Source organism: Myripristis murdjan, chromosome 17, assembly GCF_902150065.1.
Source record: "Myripristis murdjan chromosome 17, fMyrMur1.1, whole genome shotgun sequence".
NCBI classification, from domain to species: Eukaryota; Metazoa; Chordata; class Actinopteri; order Holocentriformes; family Holocentridae; genus Myripristis; species Myripristis murdjan.
Genome location: NC_043996.1, coordinates 2,355,203 through 2,379,219, shown reverse-complemented (window position 1 = coordinate 2,379,219; position 24,017 = coordinate 2,355,203). Strand labels below are relative to the sequence as shown.

General features: G+C 39.3%; 1 protein-coding gene across 3 annotated transcripts in view; it reads left to right on the top strand.

Annotated features, from left to right (window-relative positions):
* The window catches only part of dlgap1a (discs, large (Drosophila) homolog-associated protein 1a), a 203,148-nt gene extending 180,382 nt beyond the window's left edge, over nt 1–22,766 (top strand). For 2 of the 3 annotated variants that reach the window (XR_003929704.1, XR_003929703.1), the window contains exons 11-17: nt 103–148; nt 774–1,055; nt 2,211–2,343; nt 4,788–4,879; nt 7,301–7,453; nt 13,524–13,686; nt 14,379–22,766. Coding sequence is in view for 1 of the 3 variants with exons in the window: in XM_030074735.1 (XP_029930595.1) it covers nt 103–148; nt 774–1,055; nt 2,211–2,343; nt 4,788–4,879; nt 7,301–7,453; nt 14,379–14,603 (931 nt within the window). In the remaining 2 variants the exon portion in view is untranslated. The remainder of the gene's footprint in view (nt 1–102; nt 149–773; nt 1,056–2,210; nt 2,344–4,787; nt 4,880–7,300; nt 7,454–13,523; nt 13,687–14,378) is intronic. The other variant, XM_030074735.1, reaches the window with a different exon arrangement.
* The last annotated feature ends 1,251 nt before the right edge of the window (nt 22,767–24,017 follow it).

Genomic DNA, 24,017 nt, shown 5'->3' with positions numbered 1-24,017 from the left:
CCGTTTGAGATTTAGTGTTGAGTTATCCTTTAAGTGAGACCATGGAAACTCAGAAACTTTGCTCTGTGGTATTTAGTGCGTTTGTCTTGCCCTTGTGGACAGGTATCGTCGGTTCCAGCGCTCCAACAGCGTGACAACAGCAGTCCAGGTAAGTTTTCATCTGTCTGTTGTTGTTTTGTTTTTTAGTCTTCGTATTAAAATAGCCTTGTTTGTTCCAGTGATTTTCATGAATACTGTATTTTTATCATGTGCCTACTTACCTGGGTCAGTTAGGGTTGGCGTGTATAGGTTTTTGAAGGCCAATTTCAGTGATGTAGTGTGCATTTAGACCACTGGACAATACAACTTTTCAATAAGACTAAGAGTTGTGAAATACTTTGAGGGTTAGGAACTCTGTAAGGTAGGTTGGCTCACCACAAATAATCAGTGATAAGGAAGCTCCGGAATACATTTGGCCTTTGATTAAAGAATTAATTGACAGAAAACATCATTATTGAACTTTTAACTGAGTAAATAAAGAATATGTGCAAATATGTGCAGAGTAACTTCATTGAAGATTGTCCAGACTGATTATGTAGCTGTGGTCAGGAAGGAACCTCCATCATATCACAGGTGGATAACACTGACTGCCCAATCTGAATTTTAATAAAGGGCCATTATCAATCAGTCACTATTAACTGATCATAAACCTGCCGGACTTGATGGATTTTAGTAGCACGACCAAGCAATCACTCATTCTGTCAATCATTTAATCAATTAATTAATAAATCCAGGCAGATCTGGACTTGCCAGACCTACTGGACACCCCTCTAGACTCACCGGACACTGACATGGACATCCCATCTTCTGGTAACATCTCCCGGCAATACTCACGTGATGCCGCCACATCCACTGTCAGCATCCAGGGCTCAGGGAACCACTACCATGCCTGTGCTTCAGATGACTATGAGGACGTAGGTTTTGACCCATCCATTCTCCCCCCACCGGACCCCTGGATAGATAGTGTGAACGATGACTCATTAGAGGCTGGCTTCGACAGCTCTGCCATCTTGGAAGTACGTGGCAATTTATTGTCTATACTATATCCTAAATGGGAATACCAGGGCTCTGATCAAGACCACCATAGTTGAGTCCAAATCAATTTCCAAGACCTGCAAGTTCAAGTCTAGATCAGATCCCAAGTGGGTCAAGACAGAGTACAGTGCAAACTGGCATCTATTCAAAACCAGGAACAGCATTTGAACTAGTGTACATCTTTCTAAATGTGAAAATAACTTAAAGTTACAAAAATCTAAATTGTCAATGAACAATTTAAGTGAGGACCATTTAGACTCACTTTAGTGTAAGCAAATAGTGTTGTATTTTAAGTTTAAAAATTCAGTTTTAAAAGTCTTTTTTTTTTATGAGAAATCACATGCAAACCTAACATATTTCGGATAGGACTACAATTATCATTTAAATGCTGTTTTTTGGTTATTTTGGCATGTAAAGGGCCTTAAAATAGAATATAGAAACTGTACATACACCAAGACCAACAATCCCTCTGCAAATCTCTGCAAGAGACCACATTGGTTGTGTGGGCTGTCTGAGCAAATGTTAGTGACATTACCATGTCTGGAGGCATGTGTTGTTGGTAAAAACTAAGTTTGCAGCAGTGAGAAGATATTCACACCAGGGTAATTTCCTCCCAGAACACCTAAATTATGGAAATACCATGCTTGTCTTACTTTACAGAGAAAATTAGATATTGCCAAATTTTGAGCTCTGTGTTGGTGGTAATGTCATGTCACTAACTCACTGATTTGCTTAGAGAGCCCAGACAACATCTGGGGTCTCTTATTCTCTTAGTCTTCATTGACAAGGACTACCTATTTAGTATTTAAGGGATACACATTTCCCCATAAGTATTTTCTTATGCAGTCTTCCTTTTCTCCATAAAGAGCACAGCAGAGGCATGTTGAAGTGAAATGAAGTAAAATTAAATGGCCATCCATTCAATGGTGTTATAACGGTTGAATCAGGTGGAGTAACACTCACAATAATTTGAGTAAATAACCTGATATTTACTACTCTATGATGATCAGAAGGTCATAATGTTATGAGTTACTCAAATTTTTGTTCAAATGTTATTACGTCATCAGTTTTTGTTAAATTAAAGGACATCATTGTTATATGTTTGAGAGGTAATCTGTATAATTGTTGAATGGTAGGTGGTGCAGCGGTCAGTTTGTCACAGAGATGGACGCTGGTTTCTCAAGCTGCTGCAGGCTGAGACGGACCGCATGGAGGGCTGGTGTCGACAGATGGAGCTCGACCAACAGGAAAATGACCTGCCAGATGAGAGTATGTCCGTGTGTGTGTGTGTGTGTGTGTGTGTGTGTGTGTGTGTGTGTGTGTGTGTGTTTGTGTGTGTGTGTGTGTGTGTTTGTCATATTTGTTACCTGGCTCCAATCTCATATATCCCTATAGGAAAGTCACAGTTTTGTCTGAAACCTAATATTAATGTTAAATGTGTATCAATATAGATTTTTGAAGCTACTAATTGCTGATATTTTGGCCCAGAATTCAGTATCTTACCATTTTCATGCGAAACAAATTACAAGTCTTCAGAGTTTCACAGTTGTAGGAATTTTGCATCCCTTCCTGTGTGCATCTTTTCTTAGCTAAAAAAAATTTGGCATTTTTTATGATACTGATGGCAAGGGTTCAAATTAGAGGTAAGTATAATTGAAGACTTATAATATAAGAAACACAAAATAGGCTACAAAATACAGTAAAAATACAATGAAATGGATAACAAAATAAAGTAAAATAAGAATAAAATGAAATAAGATTGATTAAAAAACCTGTTGCATGTAGCATGTGACAATGACGACATAAGTGAGCTAAGAATATCCTGCAGAATATTCCATGTAAAAGGTGCAAAGCAGCTAATGGCAGATTTACCCCAATGTGATGATATACATGGTGGTTCAAGTAGAATGTAGTCCTGAGAGCGGGTGGGGTATGTTGTGCTTCGATAATGAAGGAGGCGATTAAAATGGGGGGCAGCACATCTAACACGGATTTGCAAATAAGAAGAAGACAGTGCTGCTCACGCCTCTGTGACAACGAGGCCCAGTTAACATTTTTACACAGTGTGCAGTGATGAGTGAAAAATATGTCATTTGTAATTAAATTATATCTATATCTTTTAAAAAAAAGGCTTAGTGATTGGTTATGTCAATAAACTACACTGTGTAAGAGCATGTAGGTCTGATTTGAAGACACAAATACCACAAGGAAATCTGGAACTTTTCATTACATTTCCTGCAATTCTACACAGTGGAATATAGTAGCTACTATCATGAACGCAATAACTGTACATTTTTGAGTAAAAACACAACATTTAACTTTTAAACACTTGAAGGTTTAAGTGTTAAAAGTTAAATGTTGCGTTTCAGCGATTCTAGAGAAAGATTGTTGGTATTAGGAGGTCCCTCGCTCACACTGTGCCTGTTGCTAATTGGCTGGAATAGTGTTGTGTGGCCAGATCTGAGCCACTGTGTATGTTCATACACAGCCACAACTGTGTATGAACACTGTGGATGAACACATTTTTTTTTTTTTTTTTTTTTCCAGTGCACACATAGAACAGACAGCTAGCAGTCCGTGAGGAGATACTCGCTGAATTTGTTTATTTCAAATATCAGCAATCCTCTTCCAGAATTGCTGACTCCAGCTGTAATGTAGAGTATAACCAGTGCTGATACAAACATACACATGACTTGGCTTTGATACATTTTAAATCATGAAAGCCAAAGTTTGGCTTGGACATGTGGCAAATATGTTTGTTTTTTTTTGTTTTTTTTTTATTCTATTTAGCCCAGAGGACAAGCGTAATGAAGGTTTACTCTGAAATTATTTTATTCAGATATTCATTTACAAGATAGAGGGACAAGAAAGGGGGTGAAAGGGGTTTGCAGCAGTGTTGTATGTACATTCATTCTCTGTCAGTCACTCACTAATTCACAGAAATGGCACTGCATCATGGTGCGTAGGTCACAGTCCTCAAAGGGAAGGAAAAAATGATACCTGCATACTTTAATCCCAGACCTTGCTGCACACACTAATAATGCATTATTACTCCCTCCCTCACTCCCTCCCACATATGTCAGGTCAGTCTTGTCAGAAAAAAATACTAAAAGCTCCTTGTCATGCTCCCAGCATATTGGGCATTTAACCATGCTTTGTGCCATACTACTTGATGGATGAATATCGGGCCTTATTTGCATATAATATTCTATTCAAAGTTATTTTTTGTCAGTTTTGACAATATTATAACAATGCAGACATAGAAAAATCTAAAGTGTCCTTCATCCAGTAACCTTTGGTGTTACTAGAAGTGTTAATGCATTACTGTCCACCAAAACAACCTCCATTGGAATAATTGACTTCTGGTGTCTTTCAAACCTAAGGAGCATGAAGATGTAAATGAGGCATTACACAAAAAAATCTGAAGTTGATCATTAGAACACCACACTGTATTAATGGTGTGTTAGTGGGATTTGAAACCAATTCTCCAAATTTGGAGGAGAGTAACTAGTTTCATCTGGATTGTAGGAGGAAAGGCACATGGCAGAAACAACCCAAAATTGGGGTAACATGCAACCTCCACAGAGAAAGGACCACTGCCGGCCAGGGTTCAAACAGTACTCCCCTAACCACTGAACCACCCTCAAATTTTCCTCAGGAGTACATAGCTGCAGGTGAACCCCTGCTGAATCAGTGTATTTGTGTGCTTGCAGTCTTGGGGAAGATGAGGAGTGCGGTAGGAAGTGCTCAGCTTCTGATGTCCCAGAAGTTTCAACAGTTCAAGGATCTGTGTGAGGAGAATCTGGTAAGTCTTACCAGTTTTATTTACACTGGGAACATACAAGTCCCTAATTGGTTTTGCTTGATCAAAATTGAGTGTACCTACAGAAGTGCTACACACAGTCCAGAGAACAGCAATTGAGAATATTAAAATGGAAAGAGTGTAACATTTCTTCTCTAGCCACATTTCCTCTAATATTCTCTTTATCTCCTTCAACCATGTTTTGTCTCTTCTGTCCTCTCCATTTTTTTTCTTCCTGTCACCATTTTTCATTTTTGTCATTCCTCCTCCACTCTCTTCACATCTTCCTTTTCTCTATCTCCCTCTTACATTTTGTCCTACATTCTCTGCCCAATCCACCTGTCTTCTCTGCTTCTTCCACCTCCATATTTCCTCTTCCTTGTATCTTCACCAGCTTTTGACTCTCTGTTTCCCGTCCCTCTTATCACCTTCTACACCTGGATCCTACAGCCAAACCCAAAATAGCTGGGGAGACATTGTTGGAAAATACAATACTGAAAAATCCATCATTATTCTGCTATATTTCATTAAAGCTGCAGCAGTATATAGCCATTCCATCAACCTAAATTAAGAGGCGGGTCTGCAACAGAAGAGAGACACATCCTCTTTCCATCATCCTCCATTATTGTAAATGAGTGCTGGATACTAGTTATTTTTAGGGTGGTTAGCTGGGGGGACATCCACCTCAATGGCAGGAGGCTAACAGTTAGCATCTAGAGCATCCAGCCAGTATCCAGCACTCAGTAACAATAAGAGGAAGATAGAGCCACTACTGTCCTACAGAAAAGCTTGAGGGTGGGGTGGGGGGTGGGGGGTGCGGGGGATAATATCACATTATTCCTTTAATGTTTGTCAGATTTTAAATCTTTTCTAAACAACAGGAAAAAAGAGTTGAGCTCTATGAGCATAATAAGTTCTGTTATTTTCTTTGTAAATTTGGCCTCATTATAATGCAGGTCACCTTGGTCCCTATCATCGTCCACCCCCACAACATATAATACACTGATAGAACAAGATCCAGCAAGAATATTTCATGTGTTGGCTTAATGCACAACACTGACAGCCTCCTCCTCACCCTCACTAAAACCAAAGCCAGGCAGAGAGAGGCAGAGAGGATGCAAGACACCTGGGGGGTATTTCACGAAGCAGGATTAGACTGTTAGCCAGATAACTGTGAAAAGATGATGCTATATATATCCCGATGATACTGGTTTGCATCTGTAAAACAAAACCTGAATATTAAATGTAGGAGTCTGATTTAGTAATGCATGTTGATGATCACTAATAACAGGATTTCAGACTATATTTCATAACACTTTCCCAAGTTATCTGGCGAACTTGCTAATCCTACTTTGTGAAATACCCACAAGGTAAATAGTGTGATCTATTCTCTAAAATATTGTAAGAGACCCAGAATGTAATTTTAAATGAGCACAAAGTAGGACAGGGGCTTATACCTACGTGTGAGCACAGTGTTAGTGGTTGCTGTTGTGGTCACATACTATTTCACTGTGTATAAAACGCCTTTGAGACATGCTTGTGGTGAAGAGCTACATAAATGAATGAACTTGAACTCGAATCACACCCTCAAGGATCCACACAAGGCACATTGTCAGATGCTAGACCTAATTTAATGAAAGCCATCCTGTTTGTGATGTACCAGAAATGTCATGAATGCACCTTGCCAGGCAATGGGCAAATAGTTTCCTTTCAGTGACAAGAGCTAGTCACTTGAACAGCATGTGGCATCTTTTTCTAGCATTTCTGTAGAACTGTAACATGTAGCAGAGGCCAAATCATGTAACATAGAATAAGTATGATTGATAAAAATAATTAAATTAATAACTTTTGGAATGATGCAGTCAAAGCCCAGTGACTTCCTAGTTTTCATGATTTTGATGGTGTCCTCAATTTGTCCCAGAGTGATGGGGAAACTAGGAGATCTTCAGCTCTTTTGTAATGGATTTTTAATCTTGATTTCAAAGCACTTTTAGATCCTCTGCCAGTTTCCTCACACTGTCTTTGCTATACTGGTATATTGCATAGTGTCAAGGTTAAAATGGTCATTTTCCAAATCCAACTGGATGGCAGCGGTTGTAGGCCTATGACCACTCCCTACTCCTTTTAGACGGCTTCTGCTTGTTTTACAAACCATTTGCCTGAAGGTCAAGCATCAAACACACTGCAAAATTAATGCATTATTGAAAGGTAAACACTGTGTAGGAATGTTCTTGTAACTTCTGACCTACACAATGCTCTCCTGTGCACCTATCTCATAGAATAGGCGTGCAAAGTTTCCTTTTGACTTTCTGTACCAATAAATTTGAATTGTCCTGTCCTGAGTCTTTCTGTTCCAGTTGGCTTACCTCTCCTCTGCATTTACCATCACTTCTTCTCCTGCTTCTCTTCCTCTGCCTGACTTAGAACCCCAATGCCCACCCTCGTCCAGTTGCCTCAGACCTAGCTGGGTTCTGGGACATGCTTCAGCTCTCCATTGAAAACATCAGCCTCAAGTTTGACGAGCTTCACCAGCTCAGAGCCAACAGCTGGAGACCCCTGGACCCCCCGGAGAGAAAGGTACACAAATATAAGCTCCCAGTAAAGCCACCTGGCCGGCTGGTTGACCCCCCATTTATCTGTAAAGCAAGAGTACTCTTGCTTCCTATTTTCCCAGTTTTTTTTTTTTTTTTTTTTTTTTTTTTTTTTTTAATCACATTCCTGCTGTCTGATTGGCTGGCTGTGTTGTATTTGTACCTTATCTAAGAAATACAATGGTATAGGCTTTTTCCTACACATTCTGCCTTGAACAACAGTAAAACAAAAAGCCATTAGCTGTCTGTTCTGGGTCAGTCAAACAGAAAGAGAAATTCACCAACTGATGACAGGAAGTAGCCATTTGCTAATTTAAAAATAAAAGCCTCCTTTGGTGGTGTTTTTTTCTTGCCAGATACTAACACGCACACAACTAATGTGATATTAGTTAAATAATGTGATACATATTGCCAGTGACCTGAGGAAACCTCATATTTCCAAAAAAAAAAAAAAAAAAAAAACTTAAAATAACTCTTATCAGAAAACATTATTGATATTTTAAAAGACTGTGTTTTCAGCTAAAACATCTTACTGCCAGTATTGTGAAGCATTTTCTATACCTGGTGACAATGTTAGCACTATAGGTCTCTGCAGACACACACACCAATGCACACTGGGCCATATGTGATTTTTGATATGAAATCTATACATTGTTTTTAGGATAATCCTACACATTCTGCCTTGAACAACAGTAAAACAAAAAGCCATTAGCTGTCTGTTCTGGGTCAGTCAAACAGAAAGAGAAATTCACCAACTGATGACAGGAAGTAGCCACTTGCTAATTTAAAAATAAAAGCCTCCTTTGGTGGTGTTTTTTTTTTGTTTGTTTTGTTTTTTTTTACATTTTTTGCAACTTTTTGTTGTTGTTGTCAAATACAACATACATACATCACAATACATACATTGTTAGCTTTCCATTTAATAAAAATGGATTTACTGTAGGTTTTGTCAGGGCACAGACAGTACACACTCCTATCGCATTGTGCAGTGTTAAAAGATGTTGCTTACATCTGCATGGCTGCTGTGAAATCACTCTCCTTCACGAACTCAATGACTATTATAACTCATTATATCAATGTCTCATTGTCAACATTGCCTCGTCTTTTAGTCTAGAGCAAAAAGAGGATTTTTCACATGCATTCTCCATTTTTCAAACATTTGATCTTAATTGCCATAGTGTGGGTGTGGATCCATTGAGAATACTCATATAGATAAGTTTTTTAATTTCAAATTTGGGTTACTGTGACAGAGTAAACTGTCTTGTCTTTAGCCCTTGTCTGTACTCTAAAATAGATGGAGCTTGACAAGAATCTTCCCAGTTAATCTGGACAATGGTTTTGATTTTGTTTGCCAGTTGACTGGCACAATGGCTCGACTAATTTGCCCAAGCATTTAATGTTAGCATATAACTTCTAGCCATAACTAATAACAGCTATATACAGTGGCAAAAATGCAAATATTGTTTGCAAAATGACCGTGATGGCCTCGTAGTTTCGCTGGCTAACAAGTTGACTAAACATAAATTCAGATGTTTAAATGATTAATTGATAGGTTCTCCTTCCAGAATGGTATAAAAATTACGCATGATTGAACAATCAAGGCATAGGCTTAGAAATGCCGTCAACATTGGAGCTAAACACATCCAATGTGGCCACCACAGGGTGTGTTACATTGCCTGACTGTTGCTTAACAGTTAGCTAGGTAGCTGACAAAGTCAAAAACCTGTGTCAGTTCAGGCTACTTACTCCTCACAAGCTACAAAAGACTGTTTTGGAGTGAAGAGTAGGGCTGCAAACAGGCCAGTTTACTCTATGAACTATGACATTATTTGAGCACAGTTGATTCTTCAGCAGACCTCCATGATGGGTTAAGCAGTGGAGCACCCTGGATCTACAAGGGCTGGATACTTCAGTCAGGCCAAAGAAACTGTAATACAGTGACTGCATAAGTAATTCGTCATTCACTCTCAGTCAGTTCTTAATAATTTAGACAGTTTAGATAATTTATGACAATTCTGTATATTTTAGATTTTGAATTTTTAAGACATTCCACAGTCTGAATTGAATCCCCCATGAGAACTCTCATCTTTAGACTACTAAAAAAAAGGTTTAAGTTACCAGCAATCAAACTATAAATGTTATAACAATGACAATACCAGCAAATGAAATATCCATTTAAAAAACATATGCACATAGCTTTTTGTACTTACAGTTTTTCTTGTATTATGTTTTGTACAACATTTTTTTGGATATCATTAATTATGCCACACTATCAGTGATATAGTGATAAATAGAAAGGTCATTAAACTATGACCTCCAGTCAGTGACTATAATAAGACACACAATTACCAACACACACAGAAATTAGATTTATTTTCAGAAAAGCATTACTCAGGTGCTTCCCTTGTTCAACCCTGGTAGTACTTGATGAATTTACCATATGAAGATCACAATATAAACATAAACTACGTGTGGATCCCCCCTCCACTACATCCCTGAATGTCACAGCTTGACATCTTAGCAAAGTCTTTTGCTGAATTCAGTAATTTGAAGCAGCATGTGCAGTGCATGATTGATTCATCTTCCTTTAAAATGTAAATTGTGATTGTCACTCAGAGCGGGGTGTTGCATCTTGTGGGGCAAGAGCTTTAATGTATGTTCATCTTTACTATTGAGGAATCTGCTTTTGAAGCTGTCAGACTGCCTGGTCATATAAATCAGGTGACTTGCCAATCATGGGAATATTTGAATGAATGCATTACAGTTAGTGAACAAAATATTAGGACCATGTCCTCTTTACATGAACTGGACAAACCTGGTGAATCCATGTGAAAGCTATGGTCACTTGTATTAGTTAAATTAACCTAAATCGAGAAGATAGTGTCTGTGAAGATGCTCAAAAGTCAGCACAACACATTATAGAAACATTTCAAATTGCATAGTAAAATCCAGATTTACTAATGCCTCTTTTTGACCAAAACAGTTCTGTTTCCTGAAGTTCTGTTTGAGATTCTTGGAACCGAGGTGCTAACTAAACATCGCACAAAAAATAAGGAAATTTGTGTTTGGCACATTATTTCTTTCTTGTAACAATGCTTCTTGGCAATGAATCTTATACTGTTAGAAAGCCAGATTAGTTCGCTTTTAAATGGTGCCACATTTGTAAGGAGCAAGCATTTGTGGGATGAGCAGCAGAGCTGAGTATGTGGGTTGTGCCCATGAAAAATTTGCCAAATCTTCTCTGCCAATGCAAAACGGCTTATTCTGCCATTGATTCTTGTTTGGTGTTTGGGGGAGTGGATGATTGAAGTTTGAAGACAAGACATATTGGCAATTTAACAATTCATTCATTTAACAAACAGGAGCCTCAGTAGCGTGTGGAAGAACCATACACAGCACAACAGCCTGGCACCTCCTCCTCATGCTGGTCACTAGCCTGCTCACACACTGCTGTGGGTCGGCATCCCATTCTTCAACCAGCATTTGTCGCAAGTCAGCCAATGTGGTTGTGTTGGTCACTCTGGCACGAGCAGCCCAAGCTGATCCCACAAGTGTTCAGTGGGGTCGAGGTCAGTACTGCTGGCCAGCCATTCCATCCTCTCCACTCCCAAATTCTGGAGGTAGTCTGATAAATCCCGCTCTGTGGGGGCGAGGAGCGTTGTCATCTTGGAGGATAGAGTTTGGTCCCAGACTGTGGAGATATGGGATTGCCACTAGTTGCAGAATCTCATCTCGATATCTCTCTGCAATGAGATTGCCTCCAGTGATGACAAGCCTCATGTTTCCAGTGAGGGAGATGCCGCCCCACACCATCACACTGCCTTCACCAAAAGATGTTATTCTATCGGTGCAATCAGCATAGCGTTCTCCGCATCTTCTCCACACTTTGACCCTACGATCCAAATGCTGTAGGCAGAATCTGGACTCACCGCTGTGCATAACGTTCCTCCACATATTCAGGTTCCAGTGCACGTGCTGCCGACACCAGCACAAACGGGCCTGACAGTGAAGGGCAGTCATGGCAGGCCTCCTGGCAGCCCTATGAGACCGGAGATTGGCTGTGTGCAGTCTGTTCCAGATTGCCTGGGCAGAGAGCCGTCGGCCATATCGTCCTGCAAACCTTGATTGCAAATCTGTAGATAATAAGTGCTGACAGGGTGAGGAAATGGTCTTCTTGGGGTGTCATCTTCTTGGGACACCCACTTCGCGGCTGTCTCTGACATCCCCTGTTATATGGAACTTGGCCTTCGCTTTGGAGATGGTACTAGGGCTCACTCCAAATAATGCCGCAACTTGGTTTTGCGGAACACCAGCTTGAAGTTGCCATATCGCACGGGCCCTATCCAGATCAGTCAAACGTGGCATGCTGATTCTTGGAGCAGACACCTAGTGACCACTGTAGCAGGGCCCATGCTCACAAATAAATAATCTACCAAACACAAATTTCCTTACTTTTTGTGCGATGTTTTGCTACAAAGCATTTTCACCAGTTTGGAGTCGAACTATTGGGACGGGTGTATCGCCAGGTGGCTGACCACTGGGGGTACCAGAAGCTCAAAACAAGAGTCAATAGCAACAGCAAAATAAGTTGTTAGGCACTGGCAGAGAAGATTTGACAAATTTTTCATGGGCGCAACCCACATTCTCAGCTCTGCTGCTCATCCCACAAATGCATGTTCCTTACAAATGTGGCACCATTTAAAAGGGAAATAAACAGGCTTTCCAACACTATAAGATTTATTGCCAACAAGCATTGTTACAACAAATAAATAATCTACCATACACAAATTTCCTCACTTTTTGTGTGATGTTTCGCTACCCAGCATTTGCACCAGTTTAGAGTGGAACTATTGGGACAGGTGTATCGCCAGATGGCTGACCACTGGCTCCACATTGCTGGGGATGAATTCAGACCCAGTCTGCTGGTTTGCTGGTCTGTGACCCAGCACACCATTGAGGAATTCAAAATACTCCCCCATATCATGCTATGTCCACCTTTTGCTATGTCCTTTTTGGAGTCTCTGTAATCTTTTAATTTTTTTTTTTTTTTTTTTTTTAATATAATTCCATAATTTAAGCCTAATGAATCCAACACTCCAACCAACTACAGCAATTTTAAGATAAAATTTACTTTCCAGTACTTCATTCTACTATTTCAATTCAGGAGGTGTCCATAGTTAAAGCAATAGTTTTTTTCTTTGGTAGACAATTGCATGCTCTTCAATTTATCCATTGTCTCATCTTTCTCTGTAGAATAATACCTACTTACTCTTGTTGTCATCAGGGTTCCTACTTCAAATGCTACAATTTTTTGGTACTAACTGGGAACCAACTTTTTGGGTTCTGAAATCATTTTTGGATGAAATGCTCAAAATCTGTCTGCACTAAGGGCACAAAGGTTTTGTCTTATTCACTAAAAGCAAACTAAAAGAGCATTGCGCAAGTGAATAGCTTCATCACCAACTTCAAGTGTTAACTGCTTTATCTGTAAGACTAATCCACTAGCGCTGACGCTGTTGTGCCCTGAAGCCCCTTTATAATTGGAAATTTATCTGATCTAATCAGAAATTGTAGGATGTAAAACCCTTTCCCTGCTTACCTGACTTGCTGGTGACAATACATAGAGCTCATGTTGCAACATGAATTGGGCACAGTCTTGATCTGCATGGCTTCACCTACAAATATCAGTTATGGGGGCAAAATAGTGAGATTTGTGTATAACTTACATATGCATGACGATGTCAGGAGGAAATAGGCTTTACATTTTGACCAACACTTTTTGGCACATTTCCAATCGGGGAGTACAGTTTGGCTAGCATGGCTTTCAGTTTTGGTCATCTGGTGGTATAGCGCTCTTCCCTCCACAAACTTTAAGTGGACCCGGGAACCAGTGTATTATTCAAATCTCTTGTCTTGCTTGGGTCTGTATTGCTGCTTCTCAACAGCAATATCTGTTGTGGCTTTGCATCATTTTGACTACTGACTCTGACGGCTTCCTCATTTGCTCTCTTTGTTGTCTTTTTTTTTTTCTTTCCTGTGCTTTTTTGTGTTGACAGTGAAGGCCTTTGCAAACAGCCACGCATCAATCAGCATATCAACAACACCAACACCACCACGGGGCCTTGACACCTCTGGGCCACCATAGATCCATCATGTCTGTCTGTCCATCCATCCGCCCATGCTTCCTTCCTTCCTTCCGTCGTCTGCTGCTGACTCACCGTGTGTGATTTTCTCTGTTGTGTTCAAAAATGCAAAAGTTAACTGTCAGTGTCACTGAAGACAGAAGAGATGACTAATATACCCTCTGCATCTCTCTGCACCTTAGTTATGAATTGTGCATAATAAGCATACAGTACACATATGGAAATAGAAATGAAATGTCTATTGAAGGCTATGCACATACACACCCAAAAGCTCACATTTCATGCACAAACACACATATTACTGCAGGTTAACTAAGATTTAAAACTTAAATGATCCCTGTGGGGAACTGGGCCAGTGCAGCAGTAGTAAAAGGACACAGCAGAGAGGAATAGATCGGGTAGAAATAATAATAGACCAAACAGGGATTACATAAACATACTCCTCAAACAGTTGCAACATTCTGTATCAGTAGCAGTAGAACTTACTGAGACAGAAAAAATCAATGTGAGATCTGTTCCTTGTGAAAAAGATAGTGAATTATAAAAGAAATATATTAAAATTATGATACAGTTTATATAATTCATCCTCCCCCACACACATGTAACCAGTACACTTGCTGCATTAATGATGGTAGCTGCAGTACACATCACACACACATATACACTTACACAAACTCAAATACACACCAACACACAGAGCACACACACTTCTGTCTGTCTTTCTCCTGAAATACTCTCCCCTCCCTCCCTACCGTCCAATCCCACCAGGAGAGGCGGCTCCCACCTCCAGTGCCAAAAAAGCCACCTAAGGGCCCCCACCACCACCCCCCACTGGCCAGAGATCGGTCTTTGGAGAGCTCAGAGAAACAGCGGCAGGAAGCCAGGAAGCGCCTGATGGCTGCCAAGCGAGCGGCATCGGTACGACAAAACTCAGCTACCGAGAGTGCAGACAGCATCGAGATCTACATCCCCGAGGCTCAAACCAGGCTATGAGGATATTATCAAGGACACACACAGGGTTGACATGTAGTGCACACAAGACTGATACACACGCACAAGTACCTGCTGACACATTGGCACATGAAGTTCGGAGACCAATGATATCCAAGCAATCAGTACCTTCAACACCAAGCAAGCATCTGGCCATGCCCTGTTAGAACAGACCTAACCCCTAAGAAAACAGCATTTACTTCTATCTTGCTCGCTGGATCTTTCCATGATCTTCAAAGATCTTTAAAGTTCCCAGTTAAGATCTTGTTCCAGATATTGATAGAATCCCTAAAGATCCTTAGGAGCCTGTCAACAATCTTGAAAGATCTTTAACTGGATGTGCAAGTATCATAATAGGATCCCAAAGGATCTTTTAAGATCTTGATAAGGTCTGTAAACATCTTGATATGTGCTTGTGCGGTCTTAGGATACTAAACACAGTTACAAATGGGATTTTCTTATTTAATGTTATTTGGTGAGCGCTATCTTATCCACCAAGATTTTGGAGATCCTTAAAATCAAGTTTATGGGCTGATTTAGCACTGATTTAAGTAAATAAGTGCTATACATTGGCACTTCTGAAGGCTGAATGGCTGAAAACATTTTGTGTAGTGTCAGACAAATGATCCGGTAAATCTATGACATGATTTATTTCTGAGTACGACCCTCTTTTATTAACATAGATACATGCACTTAGGATAATGCACCAGTTGGTCAGACTGCAGTGGCAACCCTACAAAGAGAATTAGTGATATTTGGCTATACAAATAAAATTGACTTTAAGTCAGTTTTGTGTAAAGTGCAAACTGTTAAGCATAGTTATTCAAAGCCATATGCAGTCTTTTCAGAATTGAAAATTGAAAATTTTCTGTCCAAATGATACACCTTCAGATGTATAGCAGCCAGTTCTTAAGTGGCATGAGTTCCTCATCACTAGTATTTGTGATCCATGATTGTAGCTCCTGTTGTGCGTCCATGTTGACTGAAATGTTGCTGCTAGTCGGCCGCTTGTCAGACAGAAGTGAAATGGAGTACATAGGGTCAGCAAACAAAAACATTTTAAATCACAACAAAGCATACACGAATATTTCATCCTTCAGCAACAGAATGCAATATGCTTTTGGATCTGCAATTTCTTATTCTTTGATGCACAATATATTTTGGAACTGTTTAGGTATTGCACTACATAGCTGTACTATTATGCACTGAAGCCTGTTACAGGTCAGTCTACAGATTACTTGGCTGTATTTAATACTTGATTGTGGTTAGTTTATCCAAGCATTCTGCAACCCAATATTTCAGAATAATCAATTATGGTCAAGTCCACTGTCAAGCTGTGACCAAGTCACTGTACCTGTTTGTTCCAGATGAATATGCTTCACCAAAGAAAGCCTTGCTGCTGTGCATGTTGTAGACTAGCTCCATGTACAGACAGAAGTCAGTTCAGTAGCTGACTGGGAACACGCAATGGCAAAAAGATGTTATGTCTGTTCATTTACATTAACTACTTGACTCCAACCACTGCAGACAGAGAAAAATGGAGCAAGATACTTTCCCCCAGTCCAATAATGTCCTTGTAATTTCTTCGCTTTTACCACTGGTATTTGTATGAGACAAGTCTACACACTGAGTAATAAGCAGGACAGTCCATTCCAAGGTGGTCCACTATTGAAAAACAATGACCTTCTTGTTCGACCTCAGAGGTCGCACAGAAGTTGTTGCCTCTGCATCAGTCATTTTTTTTAAATGAAAGACCACCACTTGGTAGGTGTTGTGATATGGTAACAGACTCCAGTAAGTAGTAATACTGCGTGTGCATTCTGCATTGACTCCCAGAATAGTTCCAAAATGTATCACTGGTCTGAGTCAAGGGTGCTATGTCCACTAGTGTCCCCTGACTTTTGAAAATCTCTATTTTGTATCTCTCACCTTCCCAGTGAGATGGATTAATAGAGTAGTGGGCAAATGTATTGTTACAGGATTGAAATTGAATATTTGAATATTGAATGCCTGAATATGCTTTACTGGATAAGCACTTTTAAACATTATTGAAGTGACAGTGACGATAAGCTTTGTATCCCCCTTTACTTCAGGGGTAGAATAATAACAGCTCATGATGAAACCACCGGCTGAGTGAATGATAACTGGTAGCTAGAGCTATGGCTCTCCTACTTTGCTACTCAATCTAGACACACACACACACACACACACACACACACACACACACACACACACACACACACACACACACACACACACACACACACACACACTTTTAAGACCATAGTTCCACAACTGAATTCTGTTGTGGAGGGATGAAATATTTGTGTGTGCTGTGGTGTAAAATGTTGTTTTTTGCTGATCACATGTGCTCCTTTTCACTTTTTTCTGAGAAGTAGCCAACTAGCCATAATTTTAACTCATAAATGGGTCAGAATTTACCCTTGTGCATTTGTTTGTTTGTTTGTTTTTTACTGTATCTTTGCAATGAAAACATTTAATATTCATGTTTCTAGGTATTCAATTCAATGTTTTATAGATGTAATAGAACAACAAGAGAGCGATAGATGCTTAGGCTGCTATGACATGTGTTTTTGATTTTGGCACAGCCACTAACCTGCTGCCAAAATACATAACTAGTTTGAAAGTCCATATAGTAGGTGGGATGCTTGTTTGTTTTGATGGCAAGTGTACCTGTTATCCACGAGTTAAATATACTTGTGTTACACAAACATCCATATTTTAAATGAAAGATCATCCTTATGCAGGCCAAATATGTTTCTCAAATCTCAAATTACTGAAAATACATTGAAATCAGTACGGGTCATTTTTGACCCACCCATGAAACAATGTATGTTCCAATCACTTCTGTATGTAAGGGCTAGCAGCCAGACCTCAGACCATGGGGACTCGCCACAGGAGCTAGCAATGAAGAATTTAAAAAACTTTGTGTCAGTAAATCCAAATTATTCTGTGCTCATGAAATGGAGCCTTTTCTGTTATTGCAGAGACAGGTTCTATTGAGCCTATCCTGCATCTGCTACATATTTCTCACTCCTGCATCTGTGATGTAAGTCTATAGAAATTCTCAGTGGCACCTCAGAGGTTTGTTCAGATCTCATAAGTCTTGGTCTGATAGGTACAGGTTAAAGGTGTGAATTATCTTGGATATTGTTGGTCTTGGCACATTATACACACAGTCAGATGCATACAGGGCTGATGGATGTTCATACACTCAGTGCACACAACACACACATACACACTTGTACACACTTTCATAAGCCTCTCCAGTGAAATCATGAATATACTTGCACACTGGGTTACTCACACACACACACACACACACACACACACACACACACACACGCACACATACACACAATCACACATAATTATTTCAGGTCCTGTGGCCATATGAACACTGCAGGATCCATGCAGGCCATTGTAATATAAAAACAGTGTCTCTTCCCAATGAAGAAGGGAATGCCATTACCACTGTTTCTTCTCTTTCATATTCCCGCCCTGTCTTTTCACTTCATCCCAGTTCTCTATGGAACGCAGAAACTTTATGTAACAAACAAATGGAATATTTTCTGCCTCCTTTCTTTGGTGATCCCTCTTTACAAAAATGAAAATAAAAAAAAGGTTTTATGAATTTTAACCCTCCCTGTGTAACATAGAAAGCCATCTTGGGAATTAATAAGTGCTGAATACTGTCAGAGAAGCTATGAGAATATTGTTAATGAGAAAAATGAAAAGAAAAAAAAAAACAAAAACAAAAAAAAAAAGCATAATGCCTGATAATGTTTGGAAATTAAGTTTTTTTGGATGTTTGTATATTCACCACCAAAGCATGGGTCACACATTTTCTCCCTTGTTTGTAATTTTCACAAAATCCTAAGAGTGTCTCTTCTCCTTGAATATCAAGGTGATTTGGCTGAATAACAGGGTACATTTATGCATAAGCAATACTCACGAGATAGTGACCTTTATTTAACTGCTCACAGATTTATTATAGAAGATATGAGAATATAATCAGACTAAGATTGAATCAAACATGCAATGTGGTATTGATCCTCAGTATACTTGTGGAGTAGATTTCAGGAGAATAGCCTGACTACACTGGAGGTGTAACTGAGCTTTTCTTACTATTTTAATGTTTTTTATTTGATTGCTGCATCACTGGATGCATTCCCTCAAAAAGTAACAGCAGAAACCACAGAGAATGATGATCATAAAGTTTTGTTATTGGAAAAGAGTCAAGACCTCTTTGTGCTTGAATTCCCTAAAGGTCTTTCTACTTATCCACTGTTTCACAAACAATTAAAGGACCATACCAGTGATTTTGCATGTTTAGTGTAACATCTACAAAATATAAACTTTACATTTCTGCTCATCTTTTTCCCAAAGCAATCGTATTTTTGAATTCAGATATTGATTTCCATTCATTCAACTATGATATGAAAATGAACTTTCAGAGTCTTCAGACTTTCTTCACACCAGTGTTCATCACCATAATAAAGTTGTTCACATTAGTTGTCCTAAAAGCAGCAGCACTGCTGTGCTTTGATGACTTGAAATTGGACGCAGTGAAACAGTCTCTCCACCAAAAAACAGTCCCAAGGGAAATGTTGGCTTTCCACAGCCAGTTATCAGTTTTGTAGTTTATGAATGCCAGTGTCTTTGTTATAAGTTGGGGGTGTCAACCAAAAATTCAAATGTGAAAATCAAGGGAACTTGACACTATGTTGTGAGATCTTATTATTTACAAAATAATTTGTTGCAACGTAAGTCTCTGCAGTGGACCTACAGGGGGTGCTTGCTTGGCCCCTAGGGTTGTTCAGGTAACCTTGTTTCCAGGTTTTTTCCTTGTACAGAGTAAAAAAAGAACCTGGAAGAAGGTCCCTGGTTATTGTGGAAAGACAGGGAATCTAATGAAACACCCACCATCCTCTCATTGATTACTCAAGCTGTCCATCTGAATTTGAACAGGGAATCTCAACTTGTTTATGTTCCCAATAATTTGTATAGTTCTCTCCAATAGTGTGAGTGAATCTTGCCTCCAAAAGCTCTATATTTCAGGAAGCATACTCTGCAGCATGAGTGGAAGAGGAGATGGAAACCTGAAGATTCTCTTCATCTGGTAAAACCAGAAGTTCAAGGAACTACAAGAACTTTGTCAGGCCAAGGTTTTAGGGAGTCTCAGGCTGAAGAATAGAAACATGTCACTAGGAATGTTTTCACTATAAATTATCCCGAAGAAAGAACATTTCCTTATCGGTCCAGGGGAGTAAATTATATCAAATAGGGGTCTGTGACATGAAAATTGCTTGATCCAACCCATTCCTGTGTTGGCAGTGTTAGATATGAGGCTGCTTTAAACCACATTGCATGTTTGACTGATTCTTAATCACACCTATGGAATCCCTTCAATAGAAACTCATTACTTTGTGATATAAAAAGATACCCTGATGGCTTTCCTTAAAACCATCTGACCACTAATATCAGCTTTGGTCCATTGCTTTGTCGGTTTAAGCTACACAAGGTAATTTCACACACTGGTGGCACCAAATGACTGCGAGAGGCGACTGCTTTAATTTTCTTCATTACTTAATTACCCAAAAAGTCCTGTGTGCTGACATCCGTAAACTAAATGTCTTGTTAGCACATGGGGGGGTGGAGGTGTTGAAGAGGTTCTGCCATTACTGGTGTGTCCAGCTTTCTCTGGACTCGCTCTTTTGCTGTTATCTAGGAGACACTGTTGGATTTCACTCTCAAGTTTGTCTTTGTCTTTGTGTGTGGACAATATTTTCCACCAGTGACCAGAATTCAATTTGATAAAGTATGGTGAATATACAGTGTCTCAGTTGGTTACTTTGTGATACTTTGTGACCTACTTTGTGATTTAGGCTAAAAAGAAGACACAAATGCCTACTGTAGCTTAAACCTATGGAATGGAAAATGGGTTGTATCATGTAACAAGACATTTCAATAATGTCTGGGTCTTGTATTCAAAAGGTCATGACATGAGAAATAGTGATCTTGAGACCAAGATGATTTTCTGAGAGCCATCCTGTGGTATTTATCTGTGAAAATGCCATTTTCAGTATAATGACAGTGTTTATCATGACTTGTAACTGCCATTCATTGACCCAGAGAAAAATAACTGGACATTAAAAATAGGGACTCACGGGACAACTAGAGACTATACTTTGATTATGATGGTGATGGTGTGTTATATTGAAACTATATTGTATTTTCTTTTCTTTTGTAAAGTTTAGTTGTGCGTGTGGGGGTGAACTTTGTATAGGATCTGATTACCTCTGTGTTTAAATGATGACAGTGACAATGACAGTGAGCCATACTCAATTTGAAATACCCTTATCATAAGGAAAGGGCCATACAACTGCTGAATGAGTATGTAGTTTCAACAGTATCTTATTATTTCTTATCTTGAGTGTTCCAGTAGCAAGCTTACTGTCTGCCTGTTTGTCTTTTTGTTTGTTTGGGAGGAACAGTAGAGCAGTGTTCAAGACAGGAGCTATCTGGTTAGGAGAGTTTGAACTTGGGGGAAAAGAAGAAGACACCCAAATTGTGAACAGTCAGTGACCAATTTCAGGCTCTGGACACCGTCCTCTTTCTTCGCCCTTTCAGGAACAGCTGTAACATTCTCACTTCTGAGTTGTCTTTATGCACCATGAGTCCCATTATGTATCCCAAGATCAAATGAATGCTTACTGCAGTGGTTCTCAACTGTGGTCCATCATGACCCCACTACCTGTAGGTTGTCATTCCAGCCAAATGCTACAGATGTTGTTGATGGGTTCCTGCCCTCAGTTTAAGATGTTTTAAAGAAATCAGCTGCTGTAGTGTTTGGCTAGAACAGGAGTTTCCAAACTTTTTCATGCTAGGACCCACATGTATAGGTACTGTTTATCACAAGACCCACAAGAAAAAAAATCCCTCCTTTTACATTGGCTAAATACTTGGTAATGAGATGCCTTTTCAGTTGCCAGGGTTCACAGCTGTACTAAAGCTGAAGTTTGCAAGCAAAGAACAAATTTGCGGACCTCAAAACCATCAGGTCCAAGGCTGCATTCTCAAGTCACTTTTGCAGGGCATCATGTCAGTGACATTACATTGTACTACATTACATCCCTTAAATTTTTCCACTCTGTTGTTGAGACAAGAATGCATTGGAGCAGCTTTCCCAGGACCCACTCATCTCCATGCTGGGACCCACCAATGGGTTGCAGTTTGAAAATCACTTGGTTAGAATGAAAAACTGCAGATTCTTGGGACTCAGTGGCTCATGGTTGAGAACCACCAGCTTTCCCGTTTGGGACACAAAATGGCCACTGCAGAATGGCCAGACATGGACGCTGTGATGTCAAATTTGTGAAGAAAATACAGGAAGGACCATGGATGGAATGCTGCTGAAAGCCTGTGTAACTCCAACCAATGACATGCTTGAGCTGGCTCTGTGTTTTTTTCCTCAGGAAGAGATGGGAAATGTAGTCCATAAAATCAGGGTCTCCCAGTCATGACGGTCTGTTACTCAGTATGTATGTGTGTGTGTTTGTGTGAGCGCATGTGAATGTGTGTTTTTACATTTGTATGTATGTTTCAATGTTTATACATAAGTATGTTAACATATGGGAGAAGCACTCTGTGTGCGTGTGCATGTGTGTGCGTTTCTGAATGTTAATAGCCTACATCTGTATAACTCCAGGCACTGTGTGTATGTGTGTGTGTTTTTGAGGTCTCTATGAAGTGCTTCCTAAGTTCCTTGGTTTATATGTCAGGCCTTTCTTGAGTACGGTCTAGTAGCCTCATATAGTCATCATGTACATTACAACCAAATCTCCACTCATACCTGGAACCAGTCTCTTGTGTTTGTACAGATAACGGCTGAGGGTGTTTCATGAAGCATGCAGACACATTATTACTACTTATGAACCTATATCTAAGTTTAAAACATGTATTTGGTTAATTTCTGCTATTTATTATGTTATTTATTGATTTATTATTTATTCATTTTTTTATTGTTTGGGATTCTGTTGAAGTGGTCTGTCATGCTTTTCTGATCTTCTGTTGTATTGTAAAGAGATGATTATATGTCCATACATATTGATGAACACAGAATAAAATTAACCATCAACTCTTGATGACTTTGTGACTGAAATCCCTACAGCGCCACAATACATAAAATGTTAATTTTAGCCCTGTGTGATTTTTTTTTCTCGATAATTTTGTTTTATTTGGACAAAAGAAATGACTGTTGAATCATCATAACTGATTCATACATGATTAAAACCCAGATTTGCATAAAGCTTTTTGTGTAAACTTAAGTCTTGTAGCCTAAACTGAACTACAGTGCAGATGTGATAACAAAAATCCAATCTTCTAATCCAAATGTTTCCTAATAATTTCTCTTGATAAAGTGAGTATTTGCATTCACACCACTCACAGGGCATTGATCCAACTGAATAATATCAACATTTGAACACATTTTATTTAATTTTGGGAATGCAGAACCCAGAAGCCTTCGTTTTGTTTCGTTTTGTTTTGTTTGTTTTTATAGTTTTGACATAAAATGAAATGCTTGGCCATAGAATTAAAAGTTATTTTACTTCATATGAGACCAGTCAATAAACTGTACCACCCTAGAATTAAAAAAGCACAAAATAGAGCCACTGGAGAGAGTGAGTGCCTGCCTATATAATCCTACCTTCTTTGGTGCCCTCATGTTTGTGTCTACCAATACATGCATTTATTATCATAAAACTATAGTCTTTAAAAACAAACAGTATGATCATAGGCAGTATCCCACAGACATTTTCAAATGGCTTTTTTGTTTGTTATTTTTGTTAATTGTAATGACATCAATGTCCACTTTATCTCACAATGTGAATTCATGGAACTATGTGAATTCATTCTGCTATTTTTTGGAGAATATTGTTCCTGTACTATGTGCTTCATTCATATTCAGCACTAGAATTAGGAAATTGTTCTCTCTGAGGCACTGATACCCAGCTGTCAAATTATATGAAACAGAAGACTACAAGGCATGATGGCCATGGGCACGCATTGTGAATTTGAATGTATTCTTCACTTTGGCCACATGATGGCGTCAATGTGCTGAGTATTGAGGAATTCATGCCTGCTGCAGAGGCCTATGTGCTCCAGAGGCAAGAAGTTATAAATGAACTATTAACTACCAGAAAGAGATCATCTCGTATATATTTCCTGTTGGAGCCTATATGTTCAGCTCAGAATCACTTCAGTGACAGAATCGTTGGAACTAATCTCACCTGCATCTTATCACCTTCTATAATTTACAATGACCTCACAGCTTTAAACAAAGATAAAGGTGGAGCCTATGGAGCAAATCCCCAACTTTACAACCCCAATAAG